The sequence below is a fragment of the Cydia splendana genome, chromosome 16 (genome assembly GCF_910591565.1).
Source record: "Cydia splendana chromosome 16, ilCydSple1.2, whole genome shotgun sequence".
Lineage (NCBI taxonomy): Eukaryota > Metazoa > Arthropoda > Insecta > Lepidoptera > Tortricidae > Cydia > Cydia splendana.
The window spans coordinates 12046575-12071686 of record NC_085975.1 but is presented as its reverse complement, the minus strand read 5'-3'; the positions used below and the strand labels follow the sequence as shown (position 1 = coordinate 12071686).

Genomic DNA, 25112 nt, shown 5'->3' with positions numbered 1-25112 from the left:
GCTGGTCCAATTAAGAGTGCAAAATGATAACGATAATATTTTTCCTAGCTGGCCAAGGGCGTCACCGGAGGTTAACCGCACCTAGTTCCGGCATGTCCTTTGTGATACGCGGAACTTGTCGGACTGTGGCTTCGAGACGGATAGTTCTGTGCTGCTGACCTGCTCATTTCCTAGCTAACGACTTGTGCTCATCTGTGTCACCGCCTATTCCACCTATCCCTACCGCGATATCCCCCCCAGTGGGGATATGTGGAATATTTTTCCATCTATTTCTACTAGTAGGGATACTTTTCCATCTATCCCTACTAATTGATGCCAAATGGATTTTTTTCCGCATATCCCTACCATTTTCCCCCTGGTAGGGATAAATGGATTTTTATCCTCCCGTCCCTACTGTTTCCCCCCCTGGGGGGACAGGTGGAATTATTTCTATGTATACCCATTGGTTTCCCCCCCGGTGGGGATAGGTGGATTTTTTTTCACTTATCCCTACAACCTCGCTATTTGGTAGGGATACATGGAAACTTTTCCAATCATCTTAACCTGATTATATTTTGGTAGGGATACATGGAAACTTTTCCAATCATCTTAACCTGATTGTATTTTGGTAGGGATACATGGAAACTTTTCCAATCATCTTAACCTGATTGTATTTTGGTTGAAATACATGGAAACTTTTCCAATCATCTTAACCTGATTGTATTTTGGTAGGGATACATGGAAACTTTTCCAATCATCTTAACCTGATTGTATTTTGGTAGGGATACATGGAAACTTTTCCAATCATCTTAACCTGATTGTATTTTGGTTGAAATACATGGAAACTTTTCCAATCATCTTAACCTGATTGTATTTTGGTAGGGATACATGGAAACTTTTCCAATCATCTTAACCTGATTGTATTTTGGTTGAAATACATGGAAACTTTTCCAATCATCTTAACCTGATTGTATTTTGGTAGGGATAATTGGAAACTTTTCCAATCATCTTAACCTGATTGTATTTTGGTAGGGATACATGGAAACTTTTCCAATCATCTTAACCTGATTGTATTTTGGTAGGGATACATGGAAACTTTTCCAATCATCTTAACCTGATTGTATTTTGGTAGGGATAATTGGAAACTTTTCCAATCATCTTAACCTGATTGTATTTTGGTTGAAATACATGGAAACTTTTCCAATCATCTTAACCTGATTGTATTTTGGTAGGGATACATGGAAACTTTTCCAATCATCTTAACCTGATTGTATTTTGGTTGAAATACATGGAAACTTTTCCAATCATCTTAACCTGATTGTATTTTGGTAGGGATAATTGGAAACTTTTCCAATCATCTTAACCTGATTGTATTTTGGTTGAAATACATGGAAACTTTTCCAATCATCTTTACCTGATTGTATTTTGATAGGGATACATGGAAGTTTTCTCCAATCATCTTTACCTAATTACATTGGAAAGACTGGCCAAAAAAATTGTGACGAGGCTATCTGAACATATATGAAAAGGTGCAGGGGCGGGTGGAATAAGTCCATATTATATATCTACTAAACGCCTGTGCAAACCGGCGGAGCGCAGCGCAGATCACTTTAAATTTATCAATGTGTATTCTTCCCTATTTCAATTTCATTCAGGTATAAATTTGAATGCTCTGAGACATGGAGCATCTCGGAGCATCACGGAGGATTGTTACTCCGCGGTATCGAGGAGCACGTTAATCCTCCTGGGTGATCTGCGCTGCGGTCCGCCGGTTTGCGCAGGCCTTAAACAGCTAGGTAGCAGGGCGAGTGGATGAAATTCCATATATATCCCTACTAGGTAGCAGGGACGGGATGACTGGAAGAATTTCCATATATGTATCCCTACTAAACAGCAAGGTAGCAGGGACGTATGGAAGAAATTCCATATATCCCTACCAAACAGCAAGGTGGCAGGGACGAGTGGAAAAAATTCCATATATCCCTACCAAACAGCAAGGTAGCAGGGACGAGTGGAAAAAATTCCATATATCCCTACCAAACAGCAAGGTAGCAGGGACGAGTGGAAGAGATTCCATATATCCCTACCAAACAAAAAGGCAGTAGGGATAGGTAACATAAAATCCACCTGTCCCCACCTGGGGAGGAAAAAAGAGGTTAAAGTGGAAAAAAAGTTACTTATCCCCACCAGGGGGGAAATCAACAGGTACACGTGGAAAAAAATCCACCTATTTCTACCAGGGGGGAAAGTAGTTGGGAAAAGCGTAATAAATTCCATCTGGCCCTACCATTCAAAAATAGGGGGGATAGATGGACGACTTGATTCCATGTATCACTACCAGTAGAAATAGATGGAAAAATATTCCACATATCCCCACTGGGGGGGATATCGCGGTAGGGATAGGTGGAATAGGCGGTGTCACTATTTGATATAAATAACCTGACTTTATTTGGTCACTATAAATGTGCTATAAATAATCACTTCTGCTGTGGGTGTTGCCATTGCCACCTTAGCTTACTTAAGGCTTCGTCACACAGACGCGTTTTCCGGGCAGGGCGTGAGCGGGGCGCGCCGCTTTTACATATAAAACGCTCACGCCCCGCCCGTAAAACGCGCCTGTGTGACGGAACCTTAAACTTGCTAAGGAGCGTTTAACATTAATTTTTATCTTTGGCTAAATGTGGTCCAATGAGTGCTAACTAATGGAGGTACTGCTGGCCTCCAATACAATAGGTAGGTTACCCACGACATTTGCATGTTATAGGGAAATAATAATCCCATTCGCAACATATATGTAGAGTATATTACATACACTCCTTTGTTTTACTTATAGTACCTATGATTAAATTAAATGCATATCTAAGTGCCTCGTTAAGTAATATTACAAAAATAACTCTCAATTTCTGATTGCTAAAAGGATCAACGGAACATACTTACCGTACACAGGAACACATCGAATAAATACATAATGTAAACATGAAGCCCTAGTTTCTCGGGCAAGTGTTCGCGCGTAAGCTGTTATGACGATTTTAGGTAATCAGTAAGTCGGTAACAATGGATTTATATAACACCTGGTTACGCACTAAAAACGGAAGGCACCTTGGAAAGAAGCGTTAAATCAGAACAAATCGAGGCTTAATCGAAAGCTGAAATTTCTAATATGGCGATGGAACCGATGAGTCAGCAAAGCGGATCATTTTGGCTGGAATTGTTAGTGAGGCAGACATCGAAATTCGAAAATCGTCTGTCTGCGGACCGGTCTCTCGAATAATGCAAGAGCGATAGAGATGGAGATAGACGTTCTTCGAATTCCGATGTTCGCGGTAGCTGTAAGGGCGCAGTTTCTCAGCGATGTTACACTACACGTGTCATCACGGCATCAGCGAAGTCGTACCTGGTCTAACTGTGACATCAAGATCCATAATTAATATGCGTAATCTGAGCCCATTGTCCTTATTCTTTATAATTAAAGAAAACCCTTAACATTTCTTTAAAAACAAGAAAATCTATGGGTTTGCGTTTTCGCTCCTCTTGCTGTTTTGCTACACTTTTGTCCCCTAACAAAAACCCTGCTCCTGTCGTATTATAAAACACCACCGCAATATATAGGTATATTATGTTACCAATTGTCGACGCAAGAATTGGAAATCTCTGCCCTAATCATTAGAGTCGCCGCGCTCGGTCAGCGCTTGGAAAACTCCCCTGGTGGTTAGTGGCAATATGTTATTTACTTCCACAATGTGCTTGCACAATTTCCACAAAGTGTCGCCATTTCCACGGTTTACGTACTTAAAGCCACAAAGGGACTGTTACACGCCGACATTGCCGACGTACATTAAGAATGTTTGCAGCATTACTTATTATTAACAAGACACAACACATACATACAATTTCATTTACAAGAGTTATTTAGATTTTCGTATAAGTAACACATAAATTATGTGCTCTGTTGTAACGTGAAATTAATATTAAAATATGGTCAGATGGTACGCGTAACATCGCGCGCCTGATACGTGACGACACTGACGACGCGTCTTTTAATTTCTCACCATTTTATTTGCTATCTCCGGCCTTTAGATTGTATTAATAATCTAAGTAAAATCTAGCTTCTTCAGATATATGTTTGTTCTTTTAATCATTTCTATTTTACTCAATAACTGTCACAATAATCGACAGCATCTCTTCGTTCCGCCTTTCGCCAAAGCATCCTTTTGTCCCACACTATTCAAAAGTCCCGACCCGCACCGCCCAGCCCATCTTTCAGCTCCACTTTGCGAACTAGGTCGCTCAAACAGCCACGTATTTAGCTCCACAAAACGCAAGAATAACTTGTGAGTGCGCAACTCTGACCTGCTGTCGAAACTAATTCATGCGATACTGGTGGTCTACTTACATTACCCTATCGTCATCACACAACACAATACCTAAACGTATATGTAAAGTAAACCTACATCGTCTGTTTCGTATTGACCTAGCTACGAGGCTACACTGATATTATTTATCATCGCAATGTTATGCATGTTAATGTATATCTTGCGGAAACTGCATGTGTAATATTTGTTACACAAGCACATTGCCTTATGATTTAACCTCATTTTAATTCTAAACAAAGCTAAGGCGACCTTGTCGGTCATTCCAGTGATCCCACAGGCAAAATAAGTAAAATATTTGCAGTGTCCGCTGTCATTGAAAGGAGGCCGTGCTCGGCAGAGTGGAACAATTAAACTGTACCTGTGACTTAATCCACATTATATGTGTGCCTTCGAGGAACAAATGTAATAAAATCTATAATGAACGTGAGGAGTTTAAAACTCGCCACTTGAACGCCGCCGTAAACGCCTAAAACTTTTAATTCACGCGGAAATTTATTTTCAATTCCATTTGCTTGAATGACATTTCAGCTGTATAACAGATTCTTGCCGTTTATAAAATTGGCCACTCGTGAATCGTGATCGTCATGTAATATAAACCAGCGTTTTAGTCAGAAGACTTACAGTGATTGTTCGGTATTTTCTAAAATCCGCCATCTCAATTACCATCTTCACTTTTTGGCCAAACTCTGTAACTACACTTCCTAATCAATAACATTCTCTTTCCAGAACGGAGACCTCTGCATATCAATCCTGCACCCGCCCGTGGATGACCCGCAATCGGGCGAGCTGCCGTGCGAGCGCTGGAACCCCACGCAGTCGGTCCGCACGGTGCTGCTCTCCGTGATCTCGCTCCTCAACGAGCCCAACACCTTCAGCCCGGCCAATGTGGACGCGAGCGTCATGTACAGGCGCTGGCGTGACTCCAAGGGCAAGGATAAGGAATATGAGAATATTATAAGGTGAGCAACCCAACTCACAACTTAGCGTTGATAGTTTCTCCACGCAGTCGGTCCGCACGGTGCTGCTCTCCGTGATCTCGCTCTTCAACGAGCCCAACACCTTCAGCCCGGCCAACGTGGACGCGAGCGTCATGTACAGGCGCTGGCGTGACTCCAAGGGCAAGGAGAAGGAATATGAGAATATTATAAGGTGAGCAACCCAACTCACAACTTAGCGTTGATAGTTGCTCCATGCAGTCGGTCCGCGCGGTGTTGCTCTCCGTGATCTCGCTCCTCAACGAGCCCAACACCTTCAGTCCGGCCAACGTGGACGCGAGCGTCATGTATAGGCACTGGCGTGACTCCAAGGGCAAGGATAAGGAATATGAGAATATTAATATAAGGTGAGGAACCCGCCCTAAAACGTAGCGTTGATAGTTTCTCCACGCAGTCGGTCCGGCACGGTGCTGCTCTCCGTGATCACGCTCCTCAACGAGCCCAACACCTTCAACCCGGCCAATGTGGGCGCGAGTTACATTTCCTAAATCTTAACTTTCCCTACGCACGGACGGTCTGACTGTGTCCACCCAGGCCGTTTATATCCGTGATCTCGCTGACCAACAACCCCAAACCTACAACTAATTATGACGCAAATTCGCGTTTATCCTGATAATCATAAATCTTTATTCTATACCCATTACTAGTGCTACATATTTCGCCAGTAATAATGGATAATACTTGATTAACCGTTATCAGAGAGCTTACAAATGGAGCTAGCATCGTTCTGAAATCAACCAATAGTCGTTACATACAATAATTGTTATAGGAAAACGCGACGCCAGTGCGTCGTTACGTAATTAGTAGGAAACTTATAATATCTACTAACAGTCGACATCGATACATCGTTCCATACAAACTAGGTCAGAATTATCAGCGGGGGATCTCTGGATGACGAGCTGTAATGACGATAGTGCTCTTTTGAAATGGTTTATTAATACTATGTATTTGTATACTTTTATAGTCTACGGTAATCAGGATTATTACAGAGCTGACGAGCTGGCAACAGTTGCTTTACAAATATGCAAGTCCGACAAAATCTCCTTCAATTTGCTTTGAGAGATAAGGATGAGATTTTTATGCTCCAAGCTAGGTTCTTTTGCAGATTATATAGAGAAGCGTACTCGTTAGTCTAGTCGCTTTGAACGTTTATTCGAATTGTATTATATGTTTATTACTAGACAAATGCTGCGTTAACGTAAGCCCACGGAGGTATACGGACTAGGTAAAGGAAGGAGGTTTCACACTTCACATACTACACCTTTCTCATTTTTCTCGCTGATATATGGATTTTTATTAATGTAATTCATATCATAATCAGATAATTGAACAATTTCGTTCCTATACCTGCTAGTGCACTAGTGCACTCGTCTCACGTCCAACGAATTTCACACACTGCTTCACACGCTTGAGGGTGCTAGTTATCATATGTTATGGTGCCTTTTAAAAGGCATTACTTTACGTCATTGTGTTGGGAATTTTGGTTTGTTTATTTCGAGCGCGATGTGATGTGATGTCAAATAAAATATTGACAAACAAGTTACAAAACTCGTGCTAACATTTGAACTCGTCATTAATCAACTTACCATTAATATGCAACGTTACAAACGTTTATATTATGTTGTATTAAATATATTAAAAACGGGTCACTCACGTATTTTAAGTTGAAAAACGCTCGACATGTTTCACTCCGTGCCGAGGAGTGTCATCAGGAGCTAAACAGGAAACATGTCGAGCGTTTTTCGACTTAAAATACGTGAGTGACCCGTTTTTAATATATTTAATATGTCTGTGTCTCACGGAAGTTTTGTTATTAAAATAGTTTATATGTTGTAATTATATTTACAGGAAACAAGCGCAAGTCGCGCGCATAGACGCTGAAAGAGAAGGCATCGTCGTGCCTCTCACTCTAGAAGACTACTGCATCAAAACGCAAGTCAAGTCCACCACGCAAGAACCACAGGTAATAAACCTAGCCTCGATTAGAACTTCAATGTTATTTAAAATGGCATTTCCGTTTTTCAGTATTATCGTTATCATTCAACATACCGACATATATACTATTTCTTACCACAAAAAGGCACATGTGAAGCACATATACACACTGACCACAGCGACCACGACAAGTAAATATTGCCTACCATGCCATGTTAAACACTGCCTAGTTAAACAAAATATTACTATTTATTTCTGCCAAACTACTAATTAACTATTTATTTATTCCGAATGGAGAAAATGCGACGGTCCGTTTGCTAGAGACTCAAGCCTTTTCGATCTATGTAGGTAATGTTTGATTTTGTTGGCAATGTTGAGGCAGTTTTGGTACTCACAATAAGTAATATAATTAAACTAGCGACCCGCCCCGGCTTCGCACGGGTTACACAAAACCTTAACAAATTATATACGTAAACCTTCCTAATAATCACTATTGATATGTGAGAACCGCATGAAAATCCGTTCAATAGTTTTTGACTTTATCGCGAACATACGTACACACAGACAGACGCGGCGGGGGCGGTTTTCGTTTTATAAAGTGTAGTTGTAAACACAATACTTATGGCAGTTAATACGGGTACGGAACAGAAGATGAACTTGGAGCCACTATAAAAGGAAAGATACACGAGCAAGGCCAGACGGCCGGATTGGCAACGGATATCGATTGCTGACGTGTTGTCACCGTCGCTTTACATCATCACGACACGATACAGAATGCACTTTAATATTACTAAATTAAATATTGATGGTGACCGACTTCCTTTTATACCAGGCCCCTGTTACACCACTCTGACAATTGTCACCTGACAATGACAATTCGTCGTACGTTGCTGGTGCAACAAGTAAATATGCCGTATTGACGCTACGTACTTTATTGACCAGGAAATGTACAAAAAATGGTCATTGTCAGGTGTCAATTGTCATCGTGTTGAAATAGGCGCCAGGACAAGCTGGACTTGATACTTAGTTTTTATTTTCGTAAATCTTTTAGCAACGATTCCACTAAGAAATTGTAGAAAAATTTCTCGCACTTTGACACAGCTGTGGAAGTGTACTAAGGGTTATACCTAGGTTGATTCATAGGAGCTGGAGGGTGATATGTACTGAATGTCAAAAATCTCATAGAGCCAGACCAAGAAAAGTCTGCAGCGGATTTGATAGCCCACGCAGTGCAAGTATTATTTTAAACGTCAAACTTCTATGAAATTATGACGTATAAATAACACTGGCACTGCGAGGGCTATAAAAGTCGCTGCAGACTTTTCGTGGCTTAACTCTATAAAATCCTCCTAAAATACACTTAGCTGACCATTGACATTGTTAGACTTTACCTCGTTGCATTTTGGTTTAATGAATGGTCAATTGACAATATAAATACGATGGTACGGTATAGTGCGACATAAAATAGTAGAAATTCAATAAAATGTACCTAACTAAAACATTTCCATACTAAATTGTTGCCATGTTTAAGCATTTTACCTCAAAAATGTGACAGTTACGTAGGAAGTGGCGCCCTCAATACTATACAGCGGACAATTTTTTTTAATTCGATCGCTCACTCGAATGCGAAAGCGAGTCGAAAAAAATCGTAAACGAAACACAAATCACAATATTTGATCAATAATGTTTAATTTTTTCCCTAGCATAGCTAGATATTATGCAACTAAATTAATACCTATATACTGGATATTCTTCCATTTTTCTCCATATGGTATTGTCACGCTCGCGCACGGTCATAAAAATATATCACTATTTATATTATTATTAATAAAAATAGTAGGTATATGTTGACGAGCATTACTGTACCGACTGTTCGTGATATGCTGACTTCATGAAAACACTTTCTTACGTCATTCACTCTGATCTGGAATACACGTAAAAAAACTGTTCAATTTTAAAATATGCCCACTTGGCTAGACGGTGTTTGTGAGATTAGATTTGACTTTCTGATTTCTGCCAATAGCGTCACCTTACATCCTTTATGCGTCATAACATAAGATAGGTAATAGGGGGTTTTCAGAGAAAATGGTACCATTTACTTTTTTTCTAAAAACCATCAACATTTAGGTTATTTAGACTCAACATCAATCAAGACAAATCACGAGTACTATTGAATGAGACAAAGAAAAAAAGTGTTCCCAGTTTTTCATACAAATTTTGGGTGTTTTGTGATGGTCCATTCAAAATGTATGTGAAAATGCGTCAGTAAACTGTCAGTGCGTCAGTGAAATGCAGTTCATACTTAACATAACTTTAGACCCTTCTTTTTACATTTTTATTAATAACCACAATTCGGCTATTTTTTACGCTTGTAAGGGTTAATAGATACAGAATTACAGGTTTTAAAATTGATTGCAAATAATGTTCCCTATATCTGTTATGCTTTATGCTCGAGAAAAAGTAGCTGCAGCAGCTTTGTTAGTTTTTATTTTATTAACCTAAAATAAAAATACTTACATTTCGATATCAGTTGTTGGTTACTTGGCCTATCTAATACCTTACTAAATTATACCTAATCCCAATGAGTCATTTGTTTTAAGAGCAAAACATGTCCTAACTTCACTTTTCCCGTTCCAGCTGGACATGACTGATTTCTACGACGACGACTACGACGACCTTGACACGTCGGACGAGGAGATCGAGCCAATCGAGGCCGGCGAGGACGGCGATGACAGCGGCAACGGCGAGTTGTGAGGCCCGCTCTCGCGAGGCCTACACACCACTAGGCAAATATAACCCCACAAGCCCCGCTGCAAAAAACTTTACACAAAGAATAAAGTGCATCTCAATAGATATTTAAATTTTTTGCATGGGGGCTTAGGGGGTTAAACCACTGACTTTATATTATATGTGACTAATATCAACCTTAACTCGGGCATATAAAGTCTATATTTGTGCAATAGCGAGTCATGAAGCCTGCTGTATCGAGGCCTACACTCCTCTAGGCAAATATAACCTCAGAAGCCCCGCAGCAAAAAATACTTATACTTAAATTGGTAGTTACTTTTTCTGCATGGGGCTTAGGGGGAAAGAACCACTGACTATACAATTGTGACTATAACTGTGGCACACAAAGTCTATATGTACTTGTGCAACGGCGAGTCGTGAGGCGCGCTCCGTCGAGGCCTACACTCCCTCCACTAGGCAAATATAACTTCAGGAGCCCTGCTGCAAAAACCATTTCTATTGTTAGAAAGAATATCTGAACACGCCTCTATTGTGTTCAGATATCTGTGAGCACCTTGGCGGCTCCGATATTATATCTGATGGCGACTGTACCTACATTTACGAGGCCTCAAACTCATCCGTCATTTGTTTTTCAAAATGGCGCTTGCTGCCCGAATGTATAAGCGAAAGCCTACGGAGCAAAACAACAAATGTGTGTATATTTTCGATGACTATTGGTTTGGCTGTAACTGGATTGCCAATCGTCTCCCAATAAAATGCTGCAAAATGTATAAATAACACTGAGTAGTGCCGGTTCAGGTGTCAAATTAATACTCACAAAATGATATTCCTGTCAGTACGTAAGGCCAGGATCAAACTGCCTAGGGAAAATTTCTTTTGTGAGCAAAAACATATCTTACAATATAAATTTTCAGTTACATTACTTGTAAAAAGACAAGATCTAAACCAATTATATTGTAAGGTGTGTATTAATTGCAATAAAACTTAAAACATCATTGGGTCATATATATCAAACATGAATTAAATGTAAATATTATTCGTACAAAGTAACGACTTTGACCTAGTAAATGAACTGAAGTATATTAGAATCTTCGTAAACTATACTAAACTAAATCTATTAATTTAGTTAGTACGTCTCTACTTCTCAAGTACAAACTATTGGTACAGTAGCAAGACTCCCTTGCTTTCACCGATTTACTATTAATTTAAATAATACAGACTATATACCTCTTAATATATTGTTTTGCTTACGGTTTCTTCTTTTCTTTTCGCAATTTAAAACGGTTAGATTTTTCTCATTGTATTGCTTACAACCTATAATAGCCTACATAGTTACATATAGTTTCGAATTAGGTAGCTCTTTCATTTAAAAACCCCATCTGATCGAAAATGAAATAAAATAAGTAAAGTCGATGTTGAATAAATTACCATTTCACCGCGTTATCAAACCAGATGTTCGCGTAAGCTTAGACTTGTATTGTGAATTAATTATAGCAACGAGTACTATAATAGTTCTAATACTTATTGACATAACGGCTATTTTCGACTGATTGATATGCGTGCGCAGCGTGCGTTTTTCTTCTATACTAACATAACACGTGTCAATATTGCGATTCGTTTACGGAGTTTCGTTGCTGCGCACTTTCTCTTGGTTCTAATATTTAAAGCAACGTCGTATGTAGCAACATTTTACTTTTATACGTTTGTAACGCCATTGCACTGCACTTCTAGCAATTGAACCTTGGAATCAAATTCAAATTTCAAGGCACGGTTTATAATTTCCTGCCTAAACTGTTTCTTAAACCATTTTTTTATTTGTATTTTTTGTAGACACGCCCTTTTTAATTGGGTTTTTATTAACTTTCATTGTACTGCAAATTTGCGTGGGAAAATTATACCTACTTACAAAGCTCCTTTTTATAACTACTTGCATGTATACAAACTGGCTTTTCAATTACCTCCAACTATTAACGTCACTGAGGGGCTACCGCGAAAACCGATATTCGCAAATTGCGGGGATCTTTCTCTTTTACTCCAAGGAAGGCGTAATAAGAGTGACAGAGAAAAATGCCCGCAATTTGCGAACTTCGATTTTCGCGGTTATAGCCCTGATTAACTATTAACAGGCCCAATGGCCAATTTGTTCACGTTTTTCCTCTTTCTTTGTCCATCTATATTACCTATAATTATCCCTTTTCCGCCACATCAAAACAATGTATCAACTAGGTACTACTTAAATTTAATTGTTACAGTTTTAAATGGGAATATCTTGCCTGGACTTTCAAGTTGCAATTGTTGCAAATTAACGATTGCCTTGTTTCTTCTTGCCGATACATTAGGGACTAATAGCTACACTCTGAACTGACCTTTGATCGACTTTATGTCTTAGTAATAAGGTATACGAATAAACCTGTACATGACCAATACATCTGCATTGAATAAATAACATCCTAACATGATTTTTTGGCATCAGTCGAGCCGTTCATTTGGCATTTGCTTGCGGTAAAATGCATTTATTTTAATAGTCGCTCTATGTCAAACAGGGATAGATTGTACTTGTACACTAGTCGAAACATCAAGACTTTTAGTTTAATTGAACAGATTATACGTAAGACCTTATAAGACATCGATAATCACATCGTAAAACGGACACATGCATTATTTTATCATTTGCAAGCAAAAAATTAAACTAAATGCATATTGACAAGCTAAATTCTGTACTCTCAGTGGTAAAAACACGGCATGGCAGTGGGGCGTATACGGCCGTACGATAATTTTATATCGGAACTTTTATTGAGAGTATTGACCCCCTCTTATAAAATAGGACTGGACTTTTGGATGTAGCTCAACATTTCCTTCAGTAGGAAGGACAAGCTACTAAATGTTCAGCTACTTCCTAGCTACACTGCACTAACTTCTTATCTTTACAAAGAATGGCTAAGTGCAGTAGCCGCAAAATGATTTGAGAGCATTGTCTGCTTAGAGCATAATAAAACTGAAAGGATATCTCTATGATCCTTTTGAGAATAGTTCATAACTTTGTACATACTTGCAATGGGTTGAGACGTAACTTTAGATATACTCAACGTTTATGTGTAGTGGTAGGGGTACCTACAGTGAACTATTTTGAAAACTATCGTAGGGTGGGTTAGCATGTCTGCCTTCAAAGAGTAGCAAAACTGATCGCACGGGTTTTTATCACGCAATGGTCATATTCTTAGTAATTGGTACAGCCTGTACTGTGCAAGTTTAGAAGAACCAAGCTCTACTGTGTGACCTGGTTTTCACCACGGTGCCAGGTGCGACAATTCGACAAATGTCACTGTTGCTGACGTCACAGGCATCCACGGGCTACGATTACCGCTTACCACCGGGCGGGCCGTATTCCTGTTGTTCACCATCATTGTATTATTTAAAAAAACTTTATTATATCGGCAAAAAATAGGTATTTCTCTTGCGAAGTTTATGATGATGATGATGACAATTGTCACAAGATTTAAAAGACTTTTCGGTAATTCTTGACTGGAAATGAGTTCTCTGTCGGAATTTCGTGACAATTGTCGTGTTTCTTGTGACAATTGTCATTAGCTTCGCAAAATAAGTACTTATTTATTGGCGATATAATGGAGTTTTTTTTAATTAAAATGTTGGTGCCAAACAAGCACACCGCCCGTCCGATGGTAAGCGGTTACCGTTGCTTATGGAGGCCTGTGACGCCAGTAACAGTGATGTCGACAATTGTCACACCTGTCACCGTGGTGAAATAGGGGCCTGCTAGCACCGTATGGCAGTCAGTTTTACTAGCTCCGCATGTTTTAGCGATGCTTGAAACAAAATATATTTTGAGTTGTCCATACTTGCCTGAACCGGATAGACAATTTTACAATTTATGAAGTGAATGAATGGTGAATAGAAAGCTTATTTTTATGAAGTTTATGGCAATATGTTCCATGCTAGTGCAGCTCGGATAGACAACATGAAGTTTGGAGATTTAAAATATCGTTTGAGGGGTGATATTTCGATATTTTCATGGTATAATAATATACTCCGCCTGGTACTCTCTTCCGACCACGTGACTGACACAATTCTACGTCATCAACATCATGCGACAGCGCTATATGATAATATGCGACACCGCTATATAAAGTGGCAATGTTATTGTGACGTAGGCTTGTGTCACTCTGGGAAGAGAAGACCATGTTTTATTAGACTATGGATATTTTCGATCTTTGAACTTTGCGGTATTGCATCTAACTAGCAGGCACGTTTGCGTTTATGTCTGTAGTAGTTGCTAAGCGGGCGATAAGATCAAAATGAACTGAGCACAACTATATTGTCCAGCTAGTAAGAGCGTGTGCAGATCATTTGGACCGCCTCGCCCACTTAGCTTACTGAACATAAACGCAATCATGCTCAGACTGTTTGTCTATTCGACCATTATCTCGTAATATTAGTTAGCTTATTTAAGATTTATTAGCGAATTTTCAAATGTCACTATTTTTTATGTATTTTTGCTGTATTTTGTCATCACAATTTGCTCCAACAAGTTGTCTTTAATAAATTATATTGATTGAGCATCTCTTTTTGGCTTTTTAAGAATTGTTTAATATTAGTGTCCCGTACTAGAATAGGTTGATATGTGTAATGCACCATTTTTGTCTGACACTAATATAGTAAACTTGTACAGAGATTTATAATGAGTATGCTCAAAACATAATTTAAAAAATACCGTAAGTTTATTAGATTAACTGGCTACTGGTACTCTGTTGTATCCAGTATAGTAAAATGCCTACCTGTATGATTTAATTATAACGAAATTATCTGTAATGTATATTGTAAGTAAAAATGAATCTTTATGGTTAGTGTGCACTAAGTTAACGGACTCATTTATTTGAACAACTATTAAGATCTAGAAAACTGATAACAAAATTGCTGTTTGCTTACAACTTAGATTCTCAAACTTTGTCAAGTCTGTTTAAAATGTTTAAATTCTTAATGCTGTATGTGTTGGCTAACAAACCTCTGTTAATCCTGATGATTCGTCCAGAATTTGTAAACTTAAGTTACATTGTAAGTGATTTGGCAAATCAATGTAGGTAAATTACACGATGAGAATGTTAATTAATTATTAATCATAGAATAACAATAAAGTAAAAGCGTTTGGATGCGAAACAGTTGTTTTTGTGAAACAAATCATCCTACAAAGGACCCACCCCACGGCACCCATGTCGTCTGTCACACCAAATATTTGGTGTTTTAATAATAAATAATAATAAGTCAACGCAGGGCAGCTTGTGGCGAGCTGTTGGGGATTAGCGACCTCACGTACCCGAGTGGTCCTGGGGAGTTCTGTTACCCGCAAGGAGGGTGGGTGGGACAGGATTCTCTGCCTCTGGCTTGCCTTAGCCGGCCGGCCAGAGTGGAGTCGTTAGAGCTATAAGCTCCAGGGGTGGAAGTGAAATATGCATAAGACGCGAGTTGGCACAGTGGCTGTTAACAGCCACTGGGTAGAAAGCGGCGCACACCTCTCGACACCCCTGAGCCGCTCACACCGGTGTTGCCCTTGAGCCATCCTAGATGTCGCTTTTTGTGGGGGCCCATCTTGTGAGGGCGAGTCACCGTCTGCCGGAAATAAAATTGCATACCGTTTTATTAGGCAGGCGTCCGGTTTTTTTACCCCATAGCTCAGTACTTAGTCCATCGCTTTCACCCAATAACCTAGTTCATTTTAGATTCCATCAACTCTCAATAGCCCTTACACCCTGGCGGGTGCTGCCTCTGCGTGCGTCCCATGACACGGGCAAGGGCAGCATCCGCTCGGTGTACCCCTTACATTTCATTAAAGTGTCAAAAGGGCCTCTACGTGTTGGCTTCGGCTCCGCGCATGCCTCCCAAAGGTCCGGAACACCATTGTTCCGTGATGGGAAAGACATACAAATAATAATAAGTACCTAGACTTGGCTCACGAGATAACAGCCATGTGGGATGTTGACTCGACGATAATTGTCCCGATAGTCGTTTCAGTGAATGGTCTAATAGCGAAGAGTCTCGACCAACACCTTGAGAGACTCTCGCTAGGTGGTTGGATCAAGGGTCAGATGCAGAAGGCGGTGATCTTGGACACGGCGCGGATAGTCCGCCGGTTCCTCTCTCTGCAGCCCTGACCACCGGTAGCTTGGGCCTTGCCCCGCTGCTGGCGGCACCCTAGGTTAGGTTTTTTATAATGTGTTTATATTATTTTTTATTGTTTTGTAAGTGTTTTTATATTTTACTTTTATATTCATATTATAAATATCCTAACTTAAGATGAGAAATAAATAAAGAGAATAATAATAAATTCTTTATTTGGCAGGCAAGAAACCCAAAAAAATAAATACAATACAATATAATAAAATGTGTAAAAGTAAATATAAAATACAGTAAAACTTACAACCTAAAACAATGAAATAAAACATTTACAAACTTTTGCACTAAAGATGGCCGTTCTCAGACCGGTGCAGTTTTCGCCAATGTTTGTTAAATTCGTCACTGTAGTCTAGTTTTGTAGCAAAGATTTGAAATTTTTGTACAGTTTTCAAAACTATTACTCGCATTACTCGTATCTTAGGGTGGCATTCCACCTATCCGATTTATTTGTATAATGTGTATTGCGTACATTTTGCTTACATTGGACAGGTGGAATACCACTCTTAGCTAGGCCCTACGCTAAGTTATTTTTTGCTGACGTACAGTCAGCTTCAGAGTTATGTGACCCCCCCAAGAATAAGGCATTTCTACGGTTCCTGGTTCAAATCTCATAAAGACCATACTTTTTTTTTTATTAACTGAATTGTATAATTTAAACAAACATTTAAAAATTTTGTATGACAACTATACAAAAAAAAGATGACGATAAAGGTAAGTATTAGAAAGAAATTTAACCCTTTAATGCTCAAAAAAAAAATTTCTAAATTTTCTGCTTTTAAGCACATAAATGAGTTCTTAGGGGTAATATAAAGTACAGAAAAATAATAAAAAAAATATTTTGTATATGATCTTCTAGAAAACACATGTTAAGAATACTCAACATTGCCCAACTTTCACAATATCACCATTGGCAACCAATGTTGAGTACTCTCAACATTGCGCATGATTTAGAGATAATGAAGAAATAAAAAATTTATAGATTTTAATAAAAAGTTTCTATTGAGCGTCATGAAAAGAGTAGAAGCCATTTGTTTTTGCTACTAGGCGAGACATAATATCAATTTTGAATATGTTCGTGTATCCTATTTTACAATACGTTCAAGGTGTACACTGATTTTATATACTGAACTACAAGGTCTTGGAACTTGAAGCTTCTAAAAAAAACAGGGCCCAGCCCTGTTTTTAGGTTTCCATACCCAAAGGGTAAAAACGGAACCCTATTACTAAGACTCCACCACAGTCTGTCACCGGGCTGTATCTCATGAAAGTCATGAACCGTGGTAGCTACAGCTACACAGTTAAAATTTCGCAGATGATGTATTTCTGTTGCCGCTGTAACAACAAATACTAAAAAGTACGGAACCCTCGGTGGCCGAGTCCGCCTCGCACTTTTCTAGTTTCTTTTTAGCAGCTCCATTGCTAGTTGTGTTGTAGTCTTAATTTATTCAGTAGCATAGTCTTTTCAGTAGCTCCTGCTTGTCGCCGATACAACAACCAGACATTATTTACTTTTATCTATAAAATCTGGATATCCAAAGAAGTTCGTAAACCTCATTCGCCAATTCCACGATGGTATGAAAGCGCAGGTTCAACAGGAAAACGAACTCTTTGAGGAGATCCAGGTTACAAGCGGAGTGAAGCAGGGATGTGTCATGGCACCCACACCATTTGCCATATACATGCTTCTCAGTGGAGACAACTAAATATGAGGGGCCTGAGAAAGGTGTCTTAAAGGTTCAGGACGAAGTCTAAAGTGCGACGAGTCTCCATATTTGAGATACTCTACGCTGACGACGTATGCCTTATGTCTGGCAGTATGGCGCATCTCCAAAGCTACGTTGATGCATTAAACCGCTCTTGCCAACAATTCGGGCTGGTAATAAGTATTTCCAAGACACAAATCCTCAACAACCACCCTGTGGAGTTGAATCTGATTCAAAACCACTGAATCTAGATGGGAAACCACTAGATAAAGTCTTATTTTAAATATCTTGGGATCCCTATACGACATGACAACACCCCGGCTTCAGAAATACCATCTCGCATCGCCAAAGCCGCTCTCATGATATCAAGTTTGAGACTAAGATAAGCATCTATAAGGCCGTAATAATCCCAGTCCTGTATGGCGCAGAGACACGATACCTGTACAAGCCAGATATCAAAAGACTAGACACGCACCACCTAAGATGTCTAATGTTAAGGTACTCAGAATTAAATGGCAGGACCGTATTCCAAACTCTGAGGTTCTGCGTCGTTCCAGGATGTACGGCATGGAGGCACTATTGATGCAGCGTCAGCTTAGGTGGTGTGGGCATGTTCTTCGGATGGACGATCGCCGCCTGCCTAAAGCTATATTCTACTCAGAATTAGCAGAGGGCAAGCGGAAGCACAGCGGACATGCTCAAGCGTCACCTAAACGTGTGTGATATCGATCCTGCACGTTGGGATGGGAAGAGCTCGCTGCAAAACGGTCATCTTGGCGGTCCACCACCTTTGAATTCATCAAGTCGTGGATGTTGCATCTTCCCTTATATTAACCTTATCTTCGCACTGTTAAAATTACTTAACAGCCTAACAAGAATGTACTTTATTCATAGCGTCGCAATGTTAAGAATGCTCAACATGCGTTACACTAAGTATATTTCTAAGAATCTCGCAATGTTGAGCATTCTCAACACGCATAATGGTAACCCAGTCCTGTGTTAGTTAGGCTTCTATTGTGTTATAAAAACATAAAAACACAAAGCACACACCCTCAAGAACACATTGTAATAGTATTTCAATCGACATTATAGGTATAAATATTTTTTAATATTTTTTAATTAACTTGCGTCCTGAGGTCAATTGCTGTCGTGGCACCATTTTGCCATTAACTGTCAAAATACGTGCGCCTGGGCAATAATCTCACTCGTCGAAGATGCGTTAGGTTTTAAACTATCATTTTATTAAAAAAAGTACTGAGTTTAAGTGAAAATTACGTTGCAATATTTTTTTGATTCTAATGTTAAGCATACTTAACATTGCGAATTAAAGGGTTAAAAAATCCTTCCTGCCAGTCATACCTAGAACAATAATTTCGTCAGAAAAGCAAACGGCCGTGTGGCTTAACGGTTAGCAGCATTGACTATGAATCGTAAGGTTAGTAGTTCGAACCTTGGCCTGGGGAATTTTGATGTTTATTTTTTATTTGATGTTTTATTTTTTTTATGCATAATATTATGTTATATTATAACATAATTAAAAAAATATATGTCTTATTATATAAATAAAAAATCTATAGATGATGATCATTTTTTATTAATTTATAAAAATATTGTTTACAAAATCAATAGTGCGGGTATCACGCGGATATAGATCGCTACATCCACGAAGACGCGCAGATTTGTCAAATTTAACCGTTAATAACATGATAATAGGAACCAAGGCGCATGTCTTCGTCAATGGCATGATCTACAATAGTAAATTGGTTTCCTGTGAATTAGAATTTTGAGATAGTTTTATTTTATTAATATGATCTGGCCAGCTAGCAGATTATTACATCACAAAAAACAAGCTTGAAATAACAGTGTAAAAGTGTTATTGTTATACTGTATATCTTATACAATACATATGTAGATAAGCCAACATCTGAAGGGGTTTTAAAGCAATTTGAATTATGTAAAATTAAGACGTAAATACCTTCAGCTTTTTAATCTTCAAAGTAACAATGTCTCAACATTTTTTTTGGTGTGTTAAATAAGTAACGTGGTGGTTTACCAAAGTAATTTTGTTTATAATGTTTTGATTGTCAGTTGGCACGTTGGTCGTTTACTTTCTAAAGGTGCGACCACACATATTTTTGATCGCATGCAAAAGTATGGAAAAGACATGACGCGAACGGCACGCGTATATTGATTTTCATACATCTGAATTTCCGGACCGTCACCGTTTTTAGGGTTCCGTATTTAAGCAATGTGTGGTTGCACCTTAAATACCAATGTCATGTTTTCTTACACCTATGTAAATATGTGTTGAGTCTTGCAAAAAACGCATAATAATTATTATATATAAACAAATCCGATAACTTCAGTACAGTATATAAAAAATACTTTCAGTTACAATCTTGTTGACAAAAGGAAAACTTGTAGACGTAAATTAGAATCAATTTTAGATTGGACCATATTATATGACAATATACCACAACGTTACTTTTCTTTCTGATTGAAATAATCTAAACGAACTTTGACGTTACAGCGAGAAACCACATGTTATCAAAGATAACAATATTCATCTCCTGTAACCGTCGGCACTTTAAAACAATTATAATACAAGGGCTTTCTCCACTAAATGGGCCGGATTCGATACAGTCCCTGTTTAGTTAATTTTAAATTGCCGATAAATTAAAATATGTATTTTATAAAAAAAAATACTGTTTGCAACCGTAGTTGCTAAATTATATTACTGTCTAAAATGTGACGATACGATTGTGCTTATGTTATTTTAAATTACAGGGAACTGTTTTTAAAACCGTGGTTCTCTTTTTTTGTTTAGAAGACTATTATCGAGGCCTGTTAGTAAGGGAAAAAATAATGAGTTAATATTTGAACAATCTGACCCATCCATAAAGTTAACTGTAGCTATTTAAAAAAAATGTGATTACTTTCTAATAAGTTTAGTTATTTTAATTTATTTGAATACTTACATAGAGTTACCACGTCATTAAAATCGAAATATGTCGACCTATTTTCGACCTTATATAATTTCAACATGTCTTATTAATTTGCTTTAACTTGCCTAACACAATTATTTCGCCAATAGTGGAGAAAGACCCAGAACACAAATGGAAACACAGTAGGTATATTTTTTTCATTAATCAATAGCGAAGAGGGTATCCATCACTTTCTTCGACTTGTTTGAGTCGGCTTTTCATGCTCGCCACCATGTTTGAACAAGTGTTCGAGTTCCTCAACAATTCCCAGGTCCTGTGAACTTCGTCGTCTAGGTTTTTTTTTGGATCTGACTTGGGTAGGGTCCCAGTTAAGCACCATTTGACCCCACAAGTTCTCAATTGGGTTCAGGTCAGGACTTTTAGAAGGCCAATCGAAGACTGTAATGTCCGCCTGAGAAGACAACCAGTCTTGAACTATACGCGAACGATGCACGGCACTATTGTCTTGCACTAAATAAATTTGGCCCTCAGGGTAGGCGACGCGAACTGATGGCATCATTACGCTACGCAATACCTCAAGGTATCGCTCACCGTTCATTCGTCCTCCTACTTCTACAAGCTCACCAGGGGCCATGGAAGACATCCATCCGTAATACGCTGAAAATATTTTTTGTGATAAATATCATTTACTTATACCTATAAATATCTATTCTCATACCCATAACATAAAAAGTATATATTTTACCTAACGTTATCCTTCCGCTTGTTCTAAGGTCTAGCACATTTTTGGGGCTAAATCTCTCCCCGCTGCTCCGCTACAATATTTTTCGGCCATCTTTGTCGGACTTAAAACATTTTTCGTCCGTAAAAATTACGATTTCATTCTCCCAATCGAAATTTTCGTATTTTTGTGCGAACCCTACACGTTCGTTTCGATGAGCTTCTGTTAACTTTATCTTTTTGGCTGGTTTAAAATGGTGTATGTTAGCAGCATGAAGGTGTCTTCTAACCGTGCTAAGTGACACTTCAAAAGTTTCCGCAGTGGAGCGAGTGCTGGTAAACGGAGCATCAGTATGAATTTGCACTATATTACGATGCCGCTCAGATTGTTCAGTGTAAGCCGAAGGACGAGGGCCTGGTTTCTCACATTCCACGTCTCCCTGTTTTTGGTAACGTCTTACCCACCTACGAACCGTGTCTCTCTGCAAATAAAAATACGTATAAAACAATCTATAGTATGTTTCTAATGCTGTGTAAGAGGAGAACGTTTCATTATAAAAAAAATATGAGAGAAATATTTAGTGTATATATTTTATACCGTTTTGATTGAAATTTGTTGAGTCTATCTTGCATATATTGTAACTATACAATTTTACAAGTTTGTTGTTTACATGTTTAAAATAACTGCATGTAAAACCGTCCTAAATATGCAATAAAACATCACATGGACCCCTTTAAAATTTTATAGGTATTAATATTATCTTATGTAACAGAAAAATACTCTGCGAAGATTTTAACTATAATGTTGCGGTTCATAAGATACAGAAGATGGGACAATTCTTTAAAATAAAGTTAAAACACAATTAAATAGTAAACCGAATTTTTAGCTACGACTAACTTACTTTCACAAAAAATACTCCCGATGTGTTTTATTTGTTTGGGATTTCTCTAAACAGCCCCAATTCAAAAAACTCTTTTTATTATATACCCACACACAATATATCTGTTGGTTTATCTTATTAGGTAATACAATATGCTACATTGACAAACAGAAAAAAAAATCATTAGTCACAATAGTTACTTACCGTAATATTCAACTTTCGTGCTATTTCCTTGATACTTTTGTTATCTTCCCAGAGATTTACGATTTTGGATTTAAGAAAAACTGTTAATCGCACCATATTGTTGTTCGAAATTAGAATCGGGCGTGGGCTATTAAATTAATTGATTAAGAATTCAAAGACAAAGGTCACTAAATGTAATTGCTTTGACACACGGTAGGAATCACTTGGATCGTAAATTATTACTTGCCCTCAAATTGTATTTTTCTACACGAAATCACAAAACTGAATTACTCCAGATCTTCAACCTTAAATATAATTACTTAAAGTCGTTGTTAGTCGCCTTCGAAAATAATATGAGGGCAGGAAAATATTGATAAACCAAGACAATACTATATTGTAACACAAGCTTGCTAAACAGGGACGCATATATAATAATAGTTGGAATCATTTGCGTCTACGGCGCTGCCTGCTACTGGTTCAAATTTTCACATCCTTAAGCAAGCGTTCCCGTAGCCCAGTGGAATGAGGGCCGGTCTAAAGTATGGCATAGTAAGGCCAGACATATCGCTGAGGTCCAAGGATCGATTCCCACTAGCGGACGTTGAATCGGAGAAATACAATTTTTGTAAGAATCGATTGGAATACTGAGTCTCGGCCTGCCGAGCGGCGAGTTAAAGTTTTCGATTCAGGGGGGTCACATATCTCTGCAGCTGACTGTACATGATTAATCCATATCATAGCTGCTTGCACAGCACGAGAGAAACAGAACTTGCTTTAATGGCTGCAATTAGAACGTAGTGATTATATGCTCTTTGGCTGCAATGTCGAAACGTATATAGAGTCTGTGCTCAAAGAGAAGTTAGAGAAGTCGTGAAATGTATGGGATCAATACATTCTAAATACGACTCTTCTCTTTGCCCACAGACTCTAGTAGCCACATACTGCTATGTGTGGTTCTATGGAAAAGTAATTCATACAAACGCGAGAAGACATGACTTTAAAAGGAACCTAAACAGGCAAGTAAACATTTAAGTGCCAGTTTTGTATATAACGTTTTCTTTTTAGATGGTTAAGCCAGGCGTGGCGGTATCGTCTTGGGTCGTCCCATTCGTTTTTCGTCAAGTTCTTATATTAGTCCTATTCTGCTTTCGTCACTCATTCTACATTCGTCACAATCGTCGGTGGCTTTCAATGTAGAATGAGTGACGAAAGCAGAATAGGACTAATTTAAGAACTTGACGAAAAACGAAAGGGACGACCCAAGACAATACCGGCGTGGCTCACTCCGCGATTTCGTCGCTTTGCTACAGGTAGCTAAAAGTACATCCGTTCGGCCCCAATTTTGGGGTTTGCCATAAGCCGCGCGTGGCGCTGTCGCCACCTAGCGGCCACATCTGTGCTGATCGCAAGGCCCCTACGCTGTCTGTTCTCTTTGACGGCGCAGCAACTAGTATCATTTCTCTCTTCTTGCTCTTTCAAAAATGCCGTTTGTCAAAAAAGGACAACCATACTGTTGACAAGATGGACTTCAAATCCAGGTGTCCCTTTTTTAGGTAGACCCAGGTTGTGTATGTTGCGTAAAAACGTATATGTGTGCTCTTTTAGGGATGTGAAAAGTCGATTTTAATCATGTTATATATCAATAAACGTTACACAGCGGAACGCAATATCGATTAATTGAAGCTTCAATATCTTCGTTAAACATAAACATAATTGAAATGCTAATGGATAATGAATATATTATAATATAATAAAATAATTCAATTATTGCGGAACACCTATTTTAGTAGGTATTTATGTATTTTAATTAAATAAAATAAATAAATAAAATACACATGAGCATGAGAGAAATAGACATGGCTACAGCAAGGTGGGCCACATTGTTAATCGTACACTAAACAAAAGTGGTCCCACTGACAGCTCGCTTGGAAGGTATATACTGGGTCAAGCAGATCTTGTCAGTAGAAAAAGGCGGCAAATTTGAAAAATGCAGGCGCGAAGGGATATCGTCCCATAGAAAATTTGAATTTCGCGCCTTTTTCTACTGACAAGATTTGCTTGACCGTCTATAGATGGTCAAGTAAATCTTGTCAGTAGAAAAAGGCGCGATATTCAAATTTTCTATGAGACGATATCCCTTCGTGCCTACATTTTTCAAAATTGCCGCCGTTTTCTACTGACAAGATCTGCTTGACCAACTATATCTCTGTATATTATTATATCTATGGCTGATCGTAACAGACGCGTTTTGTTAGAGAGTGAGTCTTGTGTACCTAGTACTATTATTTATTCTGTGGTTAAGCACTAATTTTAAATTTGTATAAATCGCATGGTCGTACCGAGTTAGCCAACATTAGCAAATGAATTGTTAACTTTAGCTCGTATAGTTGATCAAGCAGATCTTGTCAGTAGAAAAAGGCGGCAAATTTGAAAAATGTAGGCGCGAAGGGATATCGTCTCATAG

At 38.6% G+C, this 25112-nt stretch overlaps 1 protein-coding gene across 1 annotated transcript in view; it reads left to right on the top strand.

The window, feature by feature from the left end:
• LOC134798319 (ubiquitin-conjugating enzyme E2 R2) overlaps positions 1-15202 on the top strand; it is a 35745-nt gene extending 20543 nt beyond the window's left edge. Inside the window, exons 3-5 of the mRNA XM_063770725.1 lie at positions 5079-5311; positions 7196-7310; positions 9920-15202. Coding sequence (XP_063626795.1) covers positions 5079-5311; positions 7196-7310; positions 9920-10036 — 465 coding nt within the window. The 3' untranslated portion in view covers positions 10037-15202. The remainder of the gene's footprint in view (positions 1-5078; positions 5312-7195; positions 7311-9919) is intronic.
• The last annotated feature ends 9910 nt before the right edge of the window (positions 15203-25112 follow it).